Genomic DNA, 20967 nt, shown 5'->3' on the forward strand with positions numbered 1-20967 from the left:
CATTACCTTTCATTTCTATAATTTAGTTTTCGGGTTATAAAATACTTCTCACAAGGGCAAGTTGAAAAATAACTGAACGCAATGAACCAGGAGGATTAAAAGACACGGAGACCAACCACTCACCAAAATAATTGCTCACTTCCGCAGTCGCAGTGATCGCCTGTAAACATGCGAAAAGCTACCCATCGATTGCTTCGAAGCCAGTTCTTTTGGTTAAAAATCAGGTAAATGTATCGAACGCGCTATGGCTTGACGTATGCTAGCGCATTCTATTCCTGACTTCGGGGCATGTTTACCGTCAGAACTGTGAGTGTGTGCTGCTGCTGCTGCTGCTTGCGTGTATGATCATGTTCATTAATGCACTGAGCGCCAAAAATTACGCTTGTTCTCGAATCACACCGAAACATGAAAATTTTTCAGTGGCTGGTTAGGGGATATCGAGAGAGGGAAAATGAATTAGCCTGGTTACACTGGTCCAGAATAGCTGCTCAGCTCTATGTACTTTTTCAGAGAAAGGACGCAAATGTCTTTACAGATGCACGCGCTCGTTTTGTTTTAAGAGAGAGAGTAAGAGAGCTTGTAGGCGCGTGCCTACAACAAGTCGCTTTTAACTAATCCCATCTGTTACGATTCCTTCCGTACGCCTTGTATTCCTTGAAGTAAAGTATGTGCAAAGAAGAAATCTGTCCGCAATTATGCACTCAGGGCACGGAATCCGGCACATTGAAAACAATTCCGCCTTGCTCATGCAACCGGAAAACAGTTGGCAGCTTAGAGCAACAGACTGCAAGCGCCTAGAAAATACGGAAGAAAAAAAAAGGGGGGAGGGGGGGGGGGGGGGGGCTGCAATGCTAACGTGTTTCTCAGTCTCAAGAAAACACTGCTAAGGAGGAGGGGAAGAGAGGGGTGATAAAAACTGCAGCCATTATACTCGCCTGTTTAGCAGCCCATTCTCTGAAGCACTAACAGTAAAAAGGACCCCTGAAACCAGTGCGCTGAGTGAGGAAAGAGCGAGGAAATAAATAAAAAAAAAATTCTGAGCGACTGGAGAGAACGCACGGTGCAGGAAAGGAAGAAAGTATGAGAGAGAGAGAGAGAGAGCCGATAGCAGAGCAACGTTCTTCATTGCTTCTCAATCACACTTCTTTCTGGCCGGTCTCGCTGTCAGTTTGAACTTTTCTCGCACATAAATCACGACACGGAAAGCCGAGTTTTATGGCCAGTGAGACCAAGACGCCGGCTGCGGCGCCTTCGCGCCAAGAGCTGGAAAAAAAAAAAGCGGGAGGGGGGTGGGGGACGCTACAGCGCTAACGCGGTCCGCCATAGACGCACGAACAGCGTGCAGATAAAAAAAGAAACAAGAGGAAGAAATGAGTTCAGTGCGTGAAGAGCAAGGCGAACATTGCCGCGTATCATGGAAAGCGTGAAGCGTTTGCTCCGAGTTGTGAGATCTAAAAACGACAATAAAGGAGATATCGCCGCTAGTGTGTGCGTGTAGCAGAAAAATGAGGAAAGTAAAGAAAAAAAAAAGTGACTTGCCAGAAGGGACGTGCTAACAACAACGGACCCGATCATCAATAAACAAACATTTATGTCTCTCGCATTGCCAAGGCTTTTTTTTTTCTTGCATTCTGCATTTTTGCATTCGTTCGGAGCTTTCAGTGTTGTTGTCTTGCTTTTTTTTTTTCCCCGCTCCTCTCTTGCGCTTCTGAGAGAGCTGGAGCGTTACCCATTTTCTCCAACTTTTCACTTTTTTTTTTCTCCCTCACGATCAGCGCCCGCTCGAGAAGCTTTGGCGACTTGGACGCCGGCCGCACTTCCGCTGTGCTGTGACCGAGTGTAGAAAAATAAAATAAAGAAGAAACAACCGGGCCGGGCAAACTTGCGTGTCCGCGTGTGCCCTAATCTTTGAACGGCTTCTTGAGCGAAATTTCATTTGCGGAAACGGTGCCCCCGTTTTCCTCTCCACTGTAGCCGTACACATATCACTCGTGTATACGCTTTTCGTGCCGAGCTGGAGTGACTCCGGCGCTGGACTTGCTCTTCTTCCTTCACTTTTCCGGCAGCAGCAGTACGAAGAGAGAAAAAGAGGACCACTGACGTTTCTGCATGCGAGTGGGAACGAAACGTTGAATGGAGAAAAATGCGAAAGAGCCAGTGAAAAGCTTATTATCTCCGCTAGATGCGTGCACGCGGTTGGCTTATATGTTCGCAGGTCATAGGGGCGTACTTTAATCGGGTGTTTACGGCACCCACTAGCCTCAGAATCTATGGAGGGCACGGGGTAGGAATAGTCTAGGCTGTGATGGTGGGGTGCGCAAAAACATCGCCCTTCTACTCAGAAGTGGACCCTGTGGCCTTGCAACTTTGAGTAACTCTGCGGTTGTATACCTCTTATTTCCAGTTTTGTTTTCGCTTGCGCGGGGGGGGGGGGGGGGGGGGGGGGGGTTCTATCATCGTCGGTGCCCGTGAAAGAACCCCAGCGAGGCTTTAGAAATTTCCGGAGCACTCCGCTGTGGTATCCCTCATAGTCTTTGTTGCTTCCGGATGTTACACCCTATAAGCCAAACCAAGCCAAATGAAACCAAACCAAACTAGCACTTTTTTTTTTTTTTTTTTCTCATGGCACAAATGCTTCTTCCGGCAGGCGGATCTGCGGTGGAACCGCGAATGCGGCCAAATAAAGTGGACAATGGGCATTCGTTACGTCGACAAACATTGAGGCTTTCTTAACAAAACTCCTCTGCATTTCTTCATTTAGGTTTTTCCTACAGCTTTGTACTTTTATGACCTTCTAACTGGCGGTACACTTGTCGAGGGAAAAAGAAAGGCTCTTTGATGAAAAGAGACAGTTCAAGCCATAGATGCCGCTTACGCCCGTTAGTTCCTTCTGTCAAGATACCGAACAATGCACGAGTAATGTTACTTCGTGCGTTAGAAGGCAAGCTTTTAGTGAATTTACGAATTCACCGCTGCCAAACGGGCTGGCTTCGCAAAGGTGTGAACGACATCGGGTGACAAGAAGAGCAATCAAATGCACTAACTTCTTGAGTATCTGTAACGATTTCCTTCAGTAACTGTTTTAAGACTGCAAGGAAAAAGACTGAAGGAAGTCATAATTTAAGACGGCTTGTTTTCAGTTCATGGATGTACCTCATCTTGAACGTCCAGCACATGTGATTCCTTTCGCTTTCGTTTGGAGTATGCTCGAGCTAACTTCTGTTGACACAAAGACGGGAACGTCAAGTGCCGGTTCGCGTCGTTGTACATCAGACTTAGTCGTGTCACTGCGTGTCTGACAGCGCGATTCCCTTTCTCGCGTTGTCTGCCAGCAACAGAGCTTCCGTGTCCGACCGCAGCCCGTGGAGGTGATCGAAGGACACACGGTGGGCCTCAAGTGCGAAGTGGCCAACCAAGCCGGAGCCGTCCAGTGGAGCAAAGATGGATTCGTGCTCGGTGAGTTTGTTTTGTGAGGCCACTTATGCTGTTTCCAGCAATGCCCGTGGATCGACTTGTTCGCGTGATTATTGGGGCAGTCTGCAATAGATTCAAATGTGAATAACATAAACTTAATAGATGACGTTGTCACATAGCTTGTAGGGAGGTTGAGGCATACATACAACTGTAAGCAAAGGAGGCTCGTCGAGGTGTCGTTAAAATTCTAAGATTAAGAATGCGAATAAGAATGCGAAACCACTCTTTAACTGTTTATCGCCAACGATAAAAACGACTGTGGGATGTCGACCAGCACTGCTGGCTTCGAATTCGCAATCGCGTACTTAAAAGCAGAATTCCAGACTCCGAAACAACGCAGAGTGCCAGAGTCTTATGAAGCAGCAGCCAAGTATTAAGCGAGTCGTGGAATGACACCATGTACCAGCCTTGTTTCTTAGCCAATCCTAAACGGGCTATACTTGGGTCAAGTGATGAGAGAACCGAGAGAAGCCACTATGTAGTGATTGGAGCCAAAGCTGTTGAGACGTTGTGTTAAATTTGAGTATGGCTTCTCTCGTCTGCATTTCGGTGTAACAAGGCAAACCCTTAGCCTAATAAAAAATAAAACTAATTAACAGATATTACATCTTAGGCTAGCGTCTCGTTAGCCTTTTTCCCGTGCGCCCACTGCATTGCATACATTTTCGTGGCTACATGGATGTGAGGAGTAGGAAAGCTAGCGATGATGTGTAAGCACAGATAGGGATCCGAACCGCAAACCTTTTCTCGTAGCACTGGTCTTTTTGCGCTTAGGAGATCTGGAACTGTTCGTTGGTTTGAAAATATCAAAGGTTAATTCGCTGTGAACATACTTTCTAGGCAGGCTATTTTACCTCTGGCATTTTCCACATGACGTCACTCTGTTATCCCTCTCCATACCAGGATGGCAACTATTTTGAGACGAAAAACTTTTTAGACTGTGGTGAAAATATCGCGTTCGCGGGAAGTGTACGCGAAACGTCGCAACGGGTTCTGACGTCAAAATAGTTTCTTTTTTTCGGGTAGTTAGGCTCCCATTCTCGCATGCCGAAGACCTGAGTCATGAGATGCCGATGTCGCCGACGTTAAAGCAAAGAAAGAAAGAAAGAAAGAAAGAAAGAAAGAAAGAAAGAAAGAAAGAAAGAAAGAAAGAAAGAAAGAAAGAAAGAAAGAAAGAAAGAAAGAAAGAAAGAAAGAAAGAAAGAAAGAAAGAAAGAAAGAAAGAAAGAAAGAAAGAAAGAAAGAAAGAAAGAAAGAAAAGAAAGGAAAGGCTTTCGCCATTAAGCTGTTAAGCGAAGCTAAGTGCAATCATGTAATTTTTTACAGCTTGGCCTGAGAATCTCTAGGTGTTTATTGTACGATTTAGTATTTTCTCCAACGCAGCCGCTGTGGTTAAAATGAAACAGTCAAAACGAAACGGTCAGAATACCAAAATCTCCAACAAAAAGTCCCAAAGAGCATTATGCGCTCAGCAAAAAAACTACAAAAGTATAAAAGTGCGACTTCAACCGCGTATAGTACCTACAGCTTACTCCCTTTTCTTATGTATACCTGCCCACTGTATACCGCGCTTCTGGGATGGTCAGTTATTTCATTACGTAAAGGACGTTGCGAAAGAACGTCGTCCCACCCGGCCGCCTTTAATCGAAACGCGAGACGACCGTAAGATCAATCGGGGTAGAACAATGTTTAGCCATGAATATGCTAAGAAACTCGGGGCGGTGTTCCGGAAGGGTTTTGCCGCTTTGTTTGTAGCGCATTGTCCACAAGTTACACGGTGACACCGAGAAGCACGCTGTCAATCGCGTATGCGCTGCAAAGAGACCTCGCCGCGAAGAAACTTGAAACAAGTTGGCTCCACCGAAGGGCCTTTATTCAGGACTGCAACCGATGCCCCTATAGCTCCAGCCATTCTCTTCCTTGCTTCCCGTTTGGGCTGCGGTATAGGCTGCACTTTAGTGCTAGGTAGCTAGGAGACGAGCTAGGAGACGTGCACCTGGGAGGTGTGCACGTTTCTGGAACGGCTGTCCTGTAATACCCACACTCAGGCGGCCCGAACACCGATATTGACGAGTTATTCACGGGATGTAACGAGTAATCATCGTATATTGCTCCCCGCTTATGTAATAACGAATATGTTTGATTCTTTGCGCGGCATCTTTCGGGACATAAATATTGCGGTGGTAGCGACGGTAAATAGTAAATAGTAAATCATGTAAATAGTAACCCAACAAATCCAATCACAAAAAGCAATCAAATAAATCCGCTATTTGCTGGCCCGTTCCCGTGGCGGCGGTTGGGCTGGATAGTAGATTTTTTTTTTATTTTTTTAACCTTTCTTTTTACCTTTTTTTTTTCCTTTTTTTCTCTCTCTCTCTCTTCAATCCAAAATTGTTTATTGGAATAATCCCTATTCATTTTATTCTAATTGGATTAAGCCCGTTATACTAAGTGGCACGGGCCTTTCCTCTTTACTTTTCTTTCCTTTTCATGCCTCAACATAATATATGTCCATATATATATATATGTTCGCCTGAACGGTCAGGATACCAGTGGGGACGAACTGTATGCTATGGCCAACAATGCCACGTAGAGGCACAAGTCATCACCTGAACTTCACGACGTTCGTTCCTAGAGGGCCCTTATTGCGTACCGCCTTCTTGGACCTGTGCTTTTGGGGCTGATGGTGGAGGAGAAAGGGCTTAAATCCATTAGGCCTACTTTGGGCCCGCTAATTAAGAGCGCCTGGACCAGATGAGTGCGCCCAACCGTATTGATCACGCCAGCGGAGAGCGCGGAGGGCCCGCCGTCCAAACCAAGCCCCCGCCTCGGGCCAGGGTCAGCGTCGCCGCCCGTAAATAACGTCTACCGCAGGTTAACCAGCCACACGCCGCGTCTTGCCCGACTTACTGCCTCCACGTCTGCTGGCGAATCTTCCGGGACGCTCCCGGAACGTGATTTTCTCAAGCAGCTCATGCCTAGCGAATCCGCACAATTTTGCGCACCACACCGACTGTTCCATGCACTGATGCGCAATAAGCAGCGTGGGAGTGCGCGTCACATGCAAATGTCTGATACAAGGTACCAAAGAGCTCAGTTCTCTGCAGGTAATCTTCGTCTATAGAACAGGCATCATTCGTGAAACGCAATGAACTCACCGGCGATTTTCAGTTTCGACCCGATATGGGCCAAATCTGCAGGCTCTGACAACGTGCGCACCATCACACGCATTGATTGAAGCGCAGTGTGTACAATGACGCCTACCTGTCACAGGGAATTCGTCGCTTCAGTAAGCCAACCGGTTCGTTACGTACAAAATTAATCGACGAAATGCCTCACCGAGACAAATGCCACAGTACAGATACGCAAAATCCTGGATGACATTTGTTTCAGTGTAGGCCCCAGCCACACGCAGTACTCGGTTCGCGCACGTCCAAATGTTCTCACGCCGCGAGACGTCGGGTATGCCGCTCCACTGCACGCAACAAGAGATGCGCGCGCGTGCAGTTGCCGTCGCGCCATTTCGCGTCGTGATTCCTGGTGTGCTGACGGAGCGTGCAGGTAAAGCCTCGAAATCAATCTGGAGAGCAACGCAGCGGGGCGTGCGACGATTGCACGGAGGACTGCCGACGCGAGAGCTGCTTCTCGTTCGCATCCTCTCCTTCCTCGTGTACTCCAGGGAAAGCACTCAGTAGTGCTAGAGCTGGCGGCTTCCGCCTGCGACGCTCTCTAATGAAACAATTGCGCCGGCGCGGTGACCGCCGTAACTTCAGACGACAGAGGGCGCACAGAGGGGCGGGGGGAGCGTCATGACCGAATGCCTTTTTGCACCACGCGGTACTGGTGCCGTTGTGGTTAGTTGTGGTAGGAGCAGAACAGTGCTAGGCAAGAGAAGGACGGTGCGGAGGTGAGTGCTAGCTACTCAGGAGTCAGAACCATGCGTCCGGCGGGGTTCTAATTGCGTGGTAGACTTTCGGGCGGCGCTAAACGTCAAGCAGCAGAAGTTTCCAAGCACCGACGTTGTTTTCTTGCTCCTTTCATGAAGACGATACAAACAGGGGGAAACGAAAAGCTGCGCAAGAGGTAATGCATGAGGCATTTCGCGTAAAGCTTTATTATTAGGTTATAGCCTGTCAGATAGTGCATTCCTTCAGTAGACTGCATCGTGTATGCGGTGGGTACACCGTTGGTTTATTTAGGTGTTTCGAAAGCTAACCGGCCTTCCATTACATGTCACGATTATCGTCATCAGTAGAAGCCTAGTCATTGTGATTATCAGACAGACTGATACAGGAAGACAACGGCCTCCATTAATGACTTCCACTTACACCTCTGTGCGGTAATCAATGTCGCCCTATCCAAGCCAATTTTCAAATCTCACCTTCCATCCTATACAACTACACTGAGTGGTTAAAATTAATAAAATGTCACGAATGTCAGTGCAGTTTAAAGTTGACGTCAGACTGGGAGGACCTCTGAGGAGTAAAAGGTGCTACAGCCTCCATAGAATTGCTCGATCACTAAACACAATTTTTCACCAGGATATGGTTATCGTGGCGTATAGCAAGCCGCCTCAGCTTTCCTGTACTAACCTGTCAGTTAAATGCTATTAATACGTTATCATTTTTGTCCTCCTACGTGTACACTCTTAGCCAATTATACAGGGTTCAAATAAAAATGCCTGCAGCAGTTAGACAGCGCTGCGAGTTGTTAAGTTGTTAGTCAATAGTAAGACTAAGTGTAGTAGTTTACTTTAGTTTTAGTCACTTGGGAGTAATGGTCATTCTTTGAGGCACGAATGGTTATGGCAAAACAGTTAGTCCCCAAGGAATTTACCAGTGTACTTCATTTTAGTTCTTTCCGCACTAGAGTATCCGACGTCGATGCAAACAGCTCCTGAGTCCTTTATAAGCGTTCCTTTGTTCTGGGGCATTTGTTCCTCCATTTGGACAAAGCACTGAGCGCAGCTAGGGCCCGAACAATGAACGACCTGGGTTTAAAATGGCGGCTCCCGAGGACGCCCCGAGGTGCACGCAGTGCCAGTACGGAATAACAGAACGTATATATATATATATATATATATATATATCGAGCGACTGTGGAGTTGCCAGGTTGTCTCATTTCCGCGTTCTCCCCCGACGCCGGATCTGCCGGCGTAACGAGCCGGATTTCCGCGTTTAGAAAAGTTCGTTGGTCCTCTGTAGTGTGCTTTTTTCATTCCGAACGTTATCTCGGTGGTAACTCGTTTCGACATTTCAAGTAAGAAAAAGGGGAGGAAAGTTAATGGCTATCACAGACTGGAGACTCATCCTGTTTGCTCGTGAGGCTATCTTTATCCTTCTTGCCTTGGCGACGATCGCGTCACTTTGTTTGCTTTGTGGTGCGCCCTGCAGACGGTCAACGTGTTGGGCAATGTCGTTGGGCAATCGAGAGCGGCTGTGACACGATGGGAGAATTTGTCTCCGCTTGGTTCTCGCATGAATTTCTTTGTGTGGTGTTGGTGTAACGAAGTGCATGCGTTTTACTGTCGCAAGCTAAAGCTTCATTTCACACCGTCGAGGTTGTCATGACATGATTAGGCTTGTAAAAATTAATGATCCCCTGCTCCAGCCCTTCAACTGCGGATCGCCCAAGAAAACAAAATCTCCAGTATAGGTGTTAACTTCGAGCTTTGTCCCCATATGTGCTGCAGTCGTACTTAGCGATGTTTATATGCATTGACATAATACCGTAAGTTCAACTGTACTTGGATAACTTGGAGGTGTGGGGAATCCATTTCTACCAGATTAATGTGCATTCTGTACCTCGAACAGAAGTTCACGCCCGTAGTTAACACACGTAAGGTAAAATGCGCCTCATTTCATGAAAATGCCGCTCGTAAACAAAAATAAAATAACGTGGGTACAAGTGTTAGCCTGGCAGCTTCACATTCCCGTAGACTGTCTAGCTGCAAGGCCTTCTACTGGCCACCGCATACAACTGCATTAGGTCAACACTCTTCCTTTGGTCTTGTTGCAACATGCGCTTGTGAAAAAAGCGATGACGAGATTCGAGTCGTGGCGTCGCATCGTTAAAATTAAATTATATTCCAGATAACGGTGGATGTAGTGGGGGAGCGGAGCAGAAAGCACCGAACGATGGTTGCCATTCCCCCTCAGTGCAGCCAGCAATGGTTCGGCGCTTCTGTCTTTTCCGGCAGTTTTGGCGGCAATCCCCGAAAAGCGTATCGCCAGCCGCCCGCGCCGCTTCACGGGTGGGAACTTGTGGGTGGGGTGGTGCTCAAATTGAATTTTCCCTCGACATGGCAGATATCGCTGCGAGGGCGACTGAGTCTCGAGCGTTACTTTGATGGGCGCAACTTATTGGCTTCGAGATTGCATGGCCTCGCTCGACCAGCGAGATACGGTGCTTCTTTCGTGGGCTTGTTTCTGCGGGCACGGTTCTTATTGCGCGCGTTCTCATTTTTGTTGGCCATATTTTCTTATCTTCTTCTCGCTTGGTTGACTTCCAGCTCCACCTTTCTTTTTCTTTCTTTTCTGGCGTAGCAAAACCTTAAAATCACTGACTAGTAAGAGAGCAAAAGAAAAATAGCGGAGTTCACATTCAACGCCCAGTTTGGTTGGTGCAGCGGAAACTCGGTGATGAAAGGCACCCTCGAATCGGAGGGTGTCAAAAGAAGAATTAAACGCCGGAGCCTTGTACATCTCGTCTGGCAGCATTTCATAACGGTATTTCAGAACACCACGGTTGCCGATCGGGCTTTTCCCGATGAGAAAATGAAAGAACCTTTCAAATCCAAGCAGCCCTGCAGCGTTCTTAGAGCGCAGGTTGAATATTGTGTCTGCGTTTTTCTTTTCCTGCTGAACAGCGACAATAAGGAAAGTCAAGGAGCATGTGAAGGATTCGAATTCAGCATGTCACGAGGCCTGCATACAACACTTTCAATGAGTATCGTTGCATTTCTCGTCCGTCCTATCCGCATGCCAATATAATGCAGCCACGCCTTATACACACATGCACTGGGAAGTTTCACTTGCTGAGTAGGGCTGCATCTTGTGATGAGTGGCCGAAGAGGAGATTGGGGGGGGGGGGGGGGGGGGGCAAGCACTGTCAGTGAGCTGGAAACTTCAGCCTAGCTAGAGGTTCAAACCCGCCGCAGACCGGATATATGAACATGCCGTTCATGCCTGCTCAGACATCCAGGCAAAAGCCTTCTTTGCACCCCTTACAGAAAAGATCGGTAGAGGAAGAGGGAACGAGGGGGGATGTAGAGAAGAATATGTTAATGCGAACGCCAGACTCCAATTTGAATATTTTATCGGCCGTCACAAGGGTACCCGTCCGGTCCACCAAACTGCAACGACGACGACATCGCAGGCCTCGTCGGAAGACGGTGCTATACCACATTCCTTCCAACATGTCAGAAGACCGCCCCCACTTTTTCTGCCTTTCCTACCGGGCACGCGTTATAGTATAGTCATGGGACGTACATGGAACGGAGCTGCACCAGCGGCTCCCGTTGCAAAGAAGGCAAGCGCAATGTGGAAGGAGAGGGAGTGGCTCTAACGTCTACAGGGACCGCTCCAGCTGCTCCCTTCGCGTCGGCTTCGTGCTCTTGGCCAGCCGAGGACGGCGGCGATCATTAAAGGTACAGCACGCTCGACGGGCACGCGCCAAGGCGTTAAGACTACGCTGTTGCCGCCCCAAGAAAATCAGCACCCGCCGAGACAGGAGGCTACGGCGGAGAGAGAGAGCGCGCGCTCGCAATAAGTACGGCGTACGGAGCCCCATGCTTAACGCCCCCTCCCCTCTACCTCCTTTCTCCCTGCTTCTTCAGGCCAACGGCATAATTTCCGCGCGTCTTGAAGCGCTCCGTGCTCAGCGGGTACACGCCTGTGTAGGATGCCTTTGCTGTTCTCCGGTGCCCGTGTTGGCAACGTTGGCGGTATCCGTGTTGTTTCTACTGCTGCCGTTATTCTTCTGGGCCCTACGCGCATGGCTTCCTCTTCGACGGCGCCGTTGTTTACGGTTTATTTCTGCCCTTTTTTTTTTTTTTTTTGCGCGTGTGCGTGCGTCTGTCAGCTTGTCTCGCCTTGGTTGACGAGAAAGCCTCGAGATTAATTTTCTTGAGCAGGCCGGTGTAGACGGGCTAGTCGAGCGAGGCTAGGTTCTCCCTGCCGGAGCTGACGGCTGAAGTTTTGTCGGCGGGCGTTAATGATTTTGCTGCTTTTCTTATTTTTATTTTCTTTTGGTGCATTCTGCGTGACTGGTGCATGCCGGTGAAAGCTACAAAAGCGAATCAACACGAGATGGAGGAGGCCGGGTTTTGCAGGCTGCTAGAGGTTCTTATTAAACGTCTCTTCTTTCGTGGCCAACCGCTAAACTAACACTTCTGCTGTTTCAAATTCTTACCGTTAGTCATCGCAGAGTGCTGATTAAAAGCCGTGCTGATCTCACTATATCTGGCTCTAGCCTTTATTCTTGTTGTCGAGTCCAAATTTTTTATAGACCTTCGGCTCGGTAGCTTTAAGGTGGAGTGAGATTTTAGGATTAATAGTCTTTTTCAGTGGCATAATCAAAGCTAAACAAATGAAACTTGGCGGAAATATTGCAAAAGGAAGAGCAGTTACGAAAACGCAGCTGCATGCTTTTCATCATATATTTTACTTACGTTTTCATTTCTTCTCCAGCTTTTTTTTTTTTTTTTTTTTCTCAAGACTGGTTCTTAGCAGGGCGCTTCAAAGGCAGTGCAGAAAGCCATATATATGCTACATACGTGCAACTGAAGATTATATAAGATCAAAGCAAAACTACATTTCATAACTTTTTTCGCTTTCACTTATTTAAACATATTGAAAAGAACATCGGTTATCATTCCTTCGTATTACACGCCCTGAGCATATAGTCACACCCATTTTATTTCTTTATTTTACCTGGGATATCGTGAACTCGCTAACGTTCCCTGGCCTAGTCTCTTCTCTAACGTTACTTGTACCCCGCCGGGTGGCGCAGTGGTTAGGGTGCTCGACTACTGTTCCCAAGGGAGCGGGAACGAAACCCGGCCTCGGCGGCCACTTTTCGGTGGAGGCGAAAAGCCAGGCGCCCGTGTGCTGGGCGATGTCAGTGCACGTTAAATAACCCCAGGGGGTCAAAATTTCCAGAGTCCTCCACTACGGCGTCTCTCATAGCCTGAGTCGCTTTGGGACGTTAAACCCCACAAACCAAACCAATCCAAACGTTACTTGTAAAATCAGCTCCCAATAACTCTCTACGCCGTCATTTATCACCCGAGAGCACTTCAGAAAGCACCCTGCCCCATCCTTATTCTACTAGAGTCACCTTCCGAGCTCCGATAGCCGCGGTTTCATAAACTGCTTTGACATTCAGAGAAAACTAGATAGCCCTGATGAAAGGGTTTCCACGCGCCAAAGCCAGCACGTGGAAACCAGTTTACAACCTTATATTTCAAGCTTTCCGATGCGTGTCCAGCATGAATACCTTTCGGTAGCAAAAGCTTGTTCAAAAGCCGAGTGCAACAAAACAAACAAACATCACACATACAAAATTACCGGGACGTACCAGTAGCACCCTTCAGGAGCAGACCGACCTGTTTTGCTTGACCGGATGTGGACATTCACCGGTCAGACGACGCATTCGCTGGTGTTTTCATGGCACCCCATTGTGGCGCGAGCAGAAACCGCACACGCACAGGGAGACACACGAAACAGAAAGTGCGATACTTTGTACGCATGTCAACATGCACCTCGTTAAGTGCGCGCCACGGATCCGCAGGTAGAAAGCGTGGCAGAATTATTAATATTTCCCGGGTACAGAACGCCCGTGTTGTTATCGCGCCATAACAGTTTAAGGAAGCCCCTTCCACGCCTTCCTCCGTCGTAATCACCTTCAGCAGAAGATATCCCTCTCATTACGAAACAAAAGACTCCCCGACTCCCAGTGTCAAATGGCATTCGTTAGCGCAGGGTGACAATTAAGCCCAGCTGTCTTCTGCGCACCCGGACGGAGTTTTAGAAGCTCTCCTGATTTCTTCGTTCTGCTTTCCGCTTTCCCGCAGCGGATTAGTTTTGGCGACGGCGCTCTCATAAGAATCCGCAATAGGGAGGTCTCAGTCTTTCTCCTTCTCTCTCGCTCCGCACTGAGGAAAAATCTTGGGAAACAAAAACAGAGAGGACTCGAAACTCTGCTGGGACTAGAAACGGCGACGAACCTGCAGAGAAGGGATATTCAGGAAATTTCTGTTCGAGAAGGAAGGGAAAAGAAAAGCATGGAGCGTTGTGGACGCTGCTAAAACTCTCCACGACGACGATGACGACGCCACGGGGCCAGCAGCGCACTTAAATGAAAACGTGCCCGCCATGTTAAGCGCGTTCATTAAAGCACCTCGACCATCCGCGCGCCCCGTGGCATCGTCGCCCAGTCTCCGCGTTGTGTCCGGCGACCCTGACGACGGCATATACCGCGTTGGTCTTTTTCTGCTGCCGCCGCCGGAGCACGTACACAGACCGTTGGGTGCCGGACTGGCCCTGGGGCGGGGAGAACCCATCGCCGAAATCGGACGCGTTTAAATAGAAAGCTGGGGGAGTTGCATCGCACCTCGCTTCCCTCGCCGACGCCCTGAATAATTTGCTCGCGCGTCGGCCATATTGCACGGCAGCTTTTACTTATTCAGGCCGCACTTTGCGAGTTGTCCGCGCGTTCAGAACGCATATCTACTACACGCACTATGCAGTATTCATAAGAGCGGGCAAAGTTGCTATGTGAGCACAAAGAGCGGTGCTGCGCATAACCGCAGTGGCGCGGCTTCCGGGGAGTCGATTTTAATTCAACGCCAGGGTGCCTGCTGAATTCGTCATGGCGTCATTTCTCTTTCTATAATGATATGCAGAGGGAGAGCGCCGAGGTTCGGGGTGAGGAGGAGGAGAAGGAGTGGGAGAAACTCAAATCCAAAGGAAAGTACGCTCCCGGACGACGAGAGTCATTAGCGTGTCAGCCCGAGTTAAGGAAAGTTGCGCGCTTCTGCGAATACCGCCGAGTGAAGTACGCACAGTCTCAGGTGTCGTAAGGAGAAAGAAAAATGAAACGCTGGAGAAGTAAAGAAATTGACGATGGAGATTTCTGGAGAAAGACTTTGTCTTCGTGACATTCCTCGGTTTTCTCTCGCGATCATCGCGTATTCGTGAAGTGCATGGAGCTAACTTGTTGACGGCGTACGTAGCGAACTTAAACGATGTGCACTTGGCTAAATGAAAACGCATTCGCACGTAGTTTCTTCGCACACATTCACGACAACGGCGTGTAAGCTTTGACGATAGCAAGAAACTTCCAAAGCATAGAAGCGTTTTTTTTTTTCTTTCCAGCTGGTCCAACAAAACAAAATACTTAGAGAAAGCGTTCTTATTTAGTGGTTTTTGTTGTTAAGAGAGCTCCTTGGTTGTAATTTACATGCTCAGTTATTGTCGGCACGTACGCTACATTATCCGCTCGAGTTTTGCGTAGGTGCAACTTTCCTATTCCTAAGATGCATCTCAAGGTGCATCTTAACGACCTCTAAGTATGCCTGGCTAACATCTTTGTCGATTTATTTTCAAATGCCTCTCATATGAAACAGCTGCCGCTTATGTAAACTCCACTGCAGCAACAGGCACTACTTAACACTTTTGCCGTCTACTCAAGATTTACACATATCAAGAGAGAAAAAAAACAAAACAACAACAAAAAATAGCATGTCGTCTACTCAATATTTATACGTATCAAGAGCAAAAGCAACAAACAACAAAAAAGCAAGCATTAGCGATAGAAGAAGGAACTTGGTGCCAAACCGACACCCAGATCAATCGCACACGGCGTGACCCTTTCGTTTACTTTAGAGTGACCCGGATGAAAGAAGGCTCACGTTCGAAGTGAAACGGACGACGTCCCTGAAAGCCTCGTGTGACAGAACAAACTTGCAACGCCTGCCACTGCTCTCGGAGGTCAAAAAGTTTGTTCCTCATCCGAGAAAAACAGGAAAGTGACAGGCATCAGCTCCGCCTTATATTGAAAGCGGTGTGCTGCTTTCTCTCCCTTGGGAGGCAGCAGTGGAAAAGAATACGTGTAAAAAAACAAAAACAAGAAAGCGAGGATACGAATGAGCGAAGAAGGAGAATGAGAGAATAAAGGCAAACGGAGCGTGGCGAAAACCTGGATGAAATTTGAGGAGCGAAAACACAGCCTGTGCAAGTGCACTCGACGCGTAAATAGCGAAGACTGCCGCTGGGAAAGCAGAAAATGGAAACATGCCTTCTGCCGCAGTGTATCGCAACTCTACTGTATCTTTTTTTTGTTTAGTTTTGCATCACCGACTTCGCGGCTGAAAATGAGGTTTTGTATATATCGAGAACAAACCGTCAGAGAAAACAGAGTCAGCAGTTAGAATCGGAAGCCACAATCCGCCACAGTATACGTACAGCTCGGAACTTCAGACTGGCGTTTGTCCATTCTTTCTGAGGTTTTCCACGACTTGCAAGCGTACAAATCTCATTTCGCTTCTAAAATCACGACTAGAAACTGCGTGTTGATCTCTACTGATCTTTTTATGTATTTTATTTGTTCATTTTTTACCCCTTACCAGCTAGCAATGAAAACCGTGAACTTCCAAAGGCATGTGCCCCTTCGCCCGAATATTTATCAGCATCGCCAAGGCTGGCATTCTATATGCTGCTCTCCCTTTGTGATAAGCAATGTTTTCTACGTTTTACTAAGCGTACTTGTTTTGTTTGGAAACGAGATTGGGTTGTAAAGAGTGCCTCTGTAAACTCAGTGAGCTGTGAGATTTCTTCCTTAAGGATACCGTATAAATTGCCGAAATCGAAAGTCAGCATGAGCAAGAGTGTGTGATATTACAAACCTCGCACTGACAAATGAGTCAGAAAACATGATCCTTTACTTTAATGCAGATGATTGTCCATGTGTATTAGTGCAAAGAGGCTGATTTCCACATGAATCTTACGTGCGCGTGTGTATGACGGGGGGAAGGACAGTCGGGCCAATGCAACGTGAACTCTAGGAGAGAATACGCTGAAAAATAAAAAAAAAATGGCGCAAAATACATCCGCGTAAATATCTGTGCGTGTAGTTAATAGTTGTGCGCCATTGGTGACTAGGATAATGATGTGCATTAAGGATTCACTCGATGGACTTTATGGTGGCTCCTGTGGCAAGGAAGGCATCTGTAGCAAGAGAAGAAATTTATTTCTCCCCATGAGTCGGCCTTTCGGTCATTACAAGAAATGTACAGGTTTTCCCGGTCACCTATGTGAGACTGACTCCTTCATCCTTCTTCTGCATATCTATATATAGAAAGATGAAGTAGTCAGTCTAACGTAATTGACGGGGAAACCTGTATACATTTCTTGTAATCACCGAAAGGCCAACCCATGGGGAGAAATATATAGAAGGATGAAGTAGTCAGTCACACATAGGTGACCGGGAAAACCTGTACATTTCTTGTAATGACCGAAAGGCTAACCCATGGGGAGAAATATGTAGAAGAAGGATGAAGTAGCCAGTCTCACATAGGTGACCGGGAAAACCTGTACATTTCTTGTAATGACCGAAAGGCCACCCATGGGGAGAAATCTATAGAAGAAGGATGAAGTAGCCAGTCTTACATAGGTGACCGGGAAAACCTGTACATTTCTTGTAATGACCAAACGGCCACCCATGGGGAGAAATATATAGTTGGTTTTGTGGGGTTTAACGTCCCAACGCGACTCGGGCTATGAGAGACACCGTAAATTGTGACCACCAGGGGTTCTTTAACGTGCACTGACATCGCACAGCACACGGCGCCTTGCTTTCCGCCTTCATCGAAAAGCGGCCGCCGAGGCCGGGATTCGATCTCGCGTCCTTGGGAACAGTAGTCGAGCGCCGTAACCACTGCGCCACCCCGCCGGGGGGAGAAATTATATTTCTCCCCATGGGATGGCATTTCGGTCATTACAAGAAATGTACAGGTTTTTCCGGTCACCTATGTGAGACTGGCTACTTCATCCTTATTCTATATATTTCTCCCCATGGGTTAGCCTTTCGTTCATTACAAGAAATGTACTAGAAGAAGGATGAAGTAGCCAGTCTCACATAGGTGACCGGAAAAACCTGTACACTTCTTGTAATGACCGAAATGCCAAACCATGGGGGGAAATATATAGAAGAAGGATGAAGTAGCCAGTCTCACATAGGTGACCGGAAAAACCTGTACATTTCTTGTAATGACCGAAATGTCATCCCATGGGCAGAAATATATTCCTTCCCTTGCTACAGTTGCGTTGCCACAGAAGCCACATTATGTCCATCGCGTGAATCCCTAATGCACTTCGTTATCCTAGTCACCAATTGCGTGTATATATATATATATATATATATATATATATATATATATATATATATATATATATATATATATATATGTGTGTGCATGGACATGGGAGAGGCGAAATCCCAGATCAAGCAGGGCAAGGCGTCCTTGTCTTGTTGCATGGGCAGTTCCGCAGCGGAAAGCAAATAAGAAAGAGCTTAGGACAGCCCGCGTTTGCTTTGTACCATTGTCCGCGTCCTTTTCAAGCAGGTCGTGGAAAGCCAGCAATGTCCAGAGAATGCCCCATGCAATAAGGCACACAGAGAAAGAAGCGAGGAAACAAACAAGAAAAACCAGAGGAACAAGTGAAGGTGTGGGAGAGGGTGACTTCTTGTTTCGAATGTCTTCGCCGCGCTCTCCGCATTCGGTTCACTTCCATCGACTCTTGTTTTCGAGAAATGAGGAGGGGTTCGGGTAAAAGAGGGGGAGGGGTTGACAGGGACAGAGAGCCAGAATTCAGCGACGAAAAGAAGAAGTAGGCACACAAGTTCTAAACCCCAAAAAAAGTGTGTAGGGAAATCAAAATGGGTTGGGTGAGACAGCTAGAACCAAGAAACAAGGAATAACAGAGCAAAAGCACGGAAATAAAGCCAGTTAGAAGCAGCAGCGAAAGCGGATTCGATTCTGGAGGACGTATTATAGCCTGTGCGGCGGCCGGCAGGGCCGAGGAAGAAGGCAGAGACGGCCGCTTCTTTGAGTTCCCGTCCCAGAACGGGGCGCGAAGCACAAATCGTGTCCGAATTTAATGGCCAGCCACAAATCTCTTCGAAGGGCGATTTCCAGTGCACCTCCTTTCCGTTTCGTTCTCCTCTCCTGGGTCCCGCTAGCCGCGGTCGCCGCCACGGCGCTTGGATTCTCCGGGATCCTCCACCGCCAGCAGCGGTCGAGCGAGACGACAGCGCCCGTTGCGCCGAACAGCGGCGCTTCGTGCGCCGCTAGGAAAGGGGAAATTTTATGGCCGCTTCAAAAAGCCGCTTTGTTTGCACTCACGGGATAACGACGACGAGGAAGAGGAGGATCAGCGCTTTGTTTTTCTCGGGTACGAGTGCGCGAGCCTTTTTGTTCCGAATGGGACTTTCCTCTCTTCGGCGCTGCGATCTGCCGGAATTCAGCGCACCGCTTGACACAGGTACACGCATAGTCACCTGGGCGGCGCCTTACATGCTATATATGTTCGCCGGAAGTTGCAAGTCTGGCATGTGTCTTGTCTTAAGTTTTGTTGGGTCTTTTAGCGGTGGTTGCGACGCATCTACTAAGGCTGGACATGCAGTGGCAGGTTCTCCTGTATTTTTTTTTTATATTTAAGGCAATACTCTGTATTTGTCTCCACAGTCGTGTGCGTATATAGGTGTGCGAACACGAAATAATACACCATATCTCCCGAGAACCGTCAAACCCGTATACCGGCGCCAACCTATCCGAGGTCGAGAGGGCAAAGTTGGTCGAACGCAAATGTCATTAGTCAAGGGTCAAGGCTGTATCAAGAGTCAAGGGACAGCTGAGAATGCCAGCAGTGCTATCAATAATCCATAAAGAGATGAATAGGGGGGGGGGGGGGGGGTAAACAAGTCAGAAAGAGAGAGAGAGCGTGGAGAAGGAAAGGCTTAGAGGTATAGCAAAGGGTACCGGCTTTTACACCTAGCACTGCGGCCTCTTTCCCTGAATGCAAGGCGGTGTTTCTCGACTTGCAAAATTATGAATCGGAAGTATAACCGATATGAAATAGGGCCTAGACGCATGTTTTGTGTCCTTTGAATTCGCGTTTTTAACGTGCAGCAGCCGGTGCTACCGCAATGCCGTGAATGTGTGTTTGAAATAAAGTTGTGTGTCTTCTCACATTCAAATTAACCCAACGAGGGAGAGAAAAAGCCGGTGTTAATGGCAACAAAATTTAGCAGAAGCACGGCAACTACTACTCAAGAGCAAAATGGAGCGCGGTGGGCCAGTTCTCTGCATTGAGCGAGAGGCGGCGGATTTACGACCGAAAATGAGAGTAGCGCTGAAATTACGGGGCATCAAAATGTGGGTATACGAGTGAGGTAGCTTGTATGTCCATGTATGTTTTTACGCAACCTCATGACCAAACACTGTTGAGTTGCTTTGCTGTCGGGCATAAAAGAAAAAAAAACAATAAATAACAGCGCGGGCTTAGAAACGAAACGCACTTCAAAGTATGCCAAATGTCTATTCTGTTCCTCAAGGCAGTTTTCTTTCTTTCTTTATTTTTTATTTTTATTTTTTAGGAAGCACGTAATAAAAAATCACATTTAGTCCCGCCGTCCAACACTTCTTTCTTTGTACCAGTCAAGCCAGCCTGGAAATGGTTTTCCGAGCTGACTTCGCATTAGGGAGAACACCAGCACAAAAATAAAAACGTTTGGAAAAGAAGATATAACAAAGATGGAAAAAGTAGTAGTTGCAAGAGCACTGTACCGCGCGCCAGCGGGATTTGCGAAAGCCTCACCGCCGCCCCGAGAAAGTCCTCCGCAGGAAACAGCCGGCCGAGAGAAACGTATACGTCCGCTGCGGGAGGAGCACTAAATGAATAACTGATGCCAGAACGCACAGTTCGCAACAGCAAGCAAATGACCGCAAGAACGCCGTCTTGCTCGGTCAGTGGAAAGTGAGCGCAAACTGCGAGGCGTTGGATACAGCTCTCACTCGAAGTACCTATCTCCGTTACGCAATGCACAGAGGGTGCACTTGAGCCAGTACACTAAGCAAAAGTAAAGGCAAAAGAAAGAGGGGGGGGGGGGGGGGGGGTAGATTGCTGGCGAGGTAACCTTAGCAGCGGCGATGTATACCAGGACAATGAGGAAATAAAGAAAGAACGAAGGGATAAGGACAGGAGAGAGCATCGCACTCAAAATGAACAAAAACGGGAGGAAAGCGCCCAAAGTGAGCAAAAACGGAATGCAGGGCAGAAAGGGGGGGGGGGGGGGGGGGGGGTTGAGTATATAAGGTTGAATTGCTTCCAACCCTATCGCTTCATCGGAGCGTTTGCAGGAAAAAGGCTGAGGATGATCCCACTAAGGATAAGGGGTAAAGTGAAGGAAGGGTGATTTCTTTTGTTTCGC

At 47.8% G+C, this 20967-nt stretch overlaps 1 protein-coding gene across 1 annotated transcript in view; it reads left to right on the forward strand.

Moving 5' to 3' along the window:
- Positions 1 to 288: 288 nt before the first annotated feature.
- LOC146186615 (nephrin-like) overlaps positions 289 to 20967 on the forward strand; it is a 100239-nt gene continuing 79560 nt past the window's right edge. Inside the window, exons 1-2 of the mRNA XM_084608066.1 lie at positions 289 to 306; positions 3333 to 3456. Coding sequence (XP_084464192.1) covers positions 289 to 306; positions 3333 to 3456 — 142 coding nt within the window. The remainder of the gene's footprint in view (positions 307 to 3332; positions 3457 to 20967) is intronic.

This window comes from Amblyomma maculatum, chromosome 6 (assembly GCF_055883805.1).
Source record: "Amblyomma maculatum isolate TAMU_Amacu chromosome 6, ASM5588380v1, whole genome shotgun sequence".
Lineage (NCBI taxonomy): Eukaryota > Metazoa > Arthropoda > Arachnida > Ixodida > Ixodidae > Amblyomma > Amblyomma maculatum.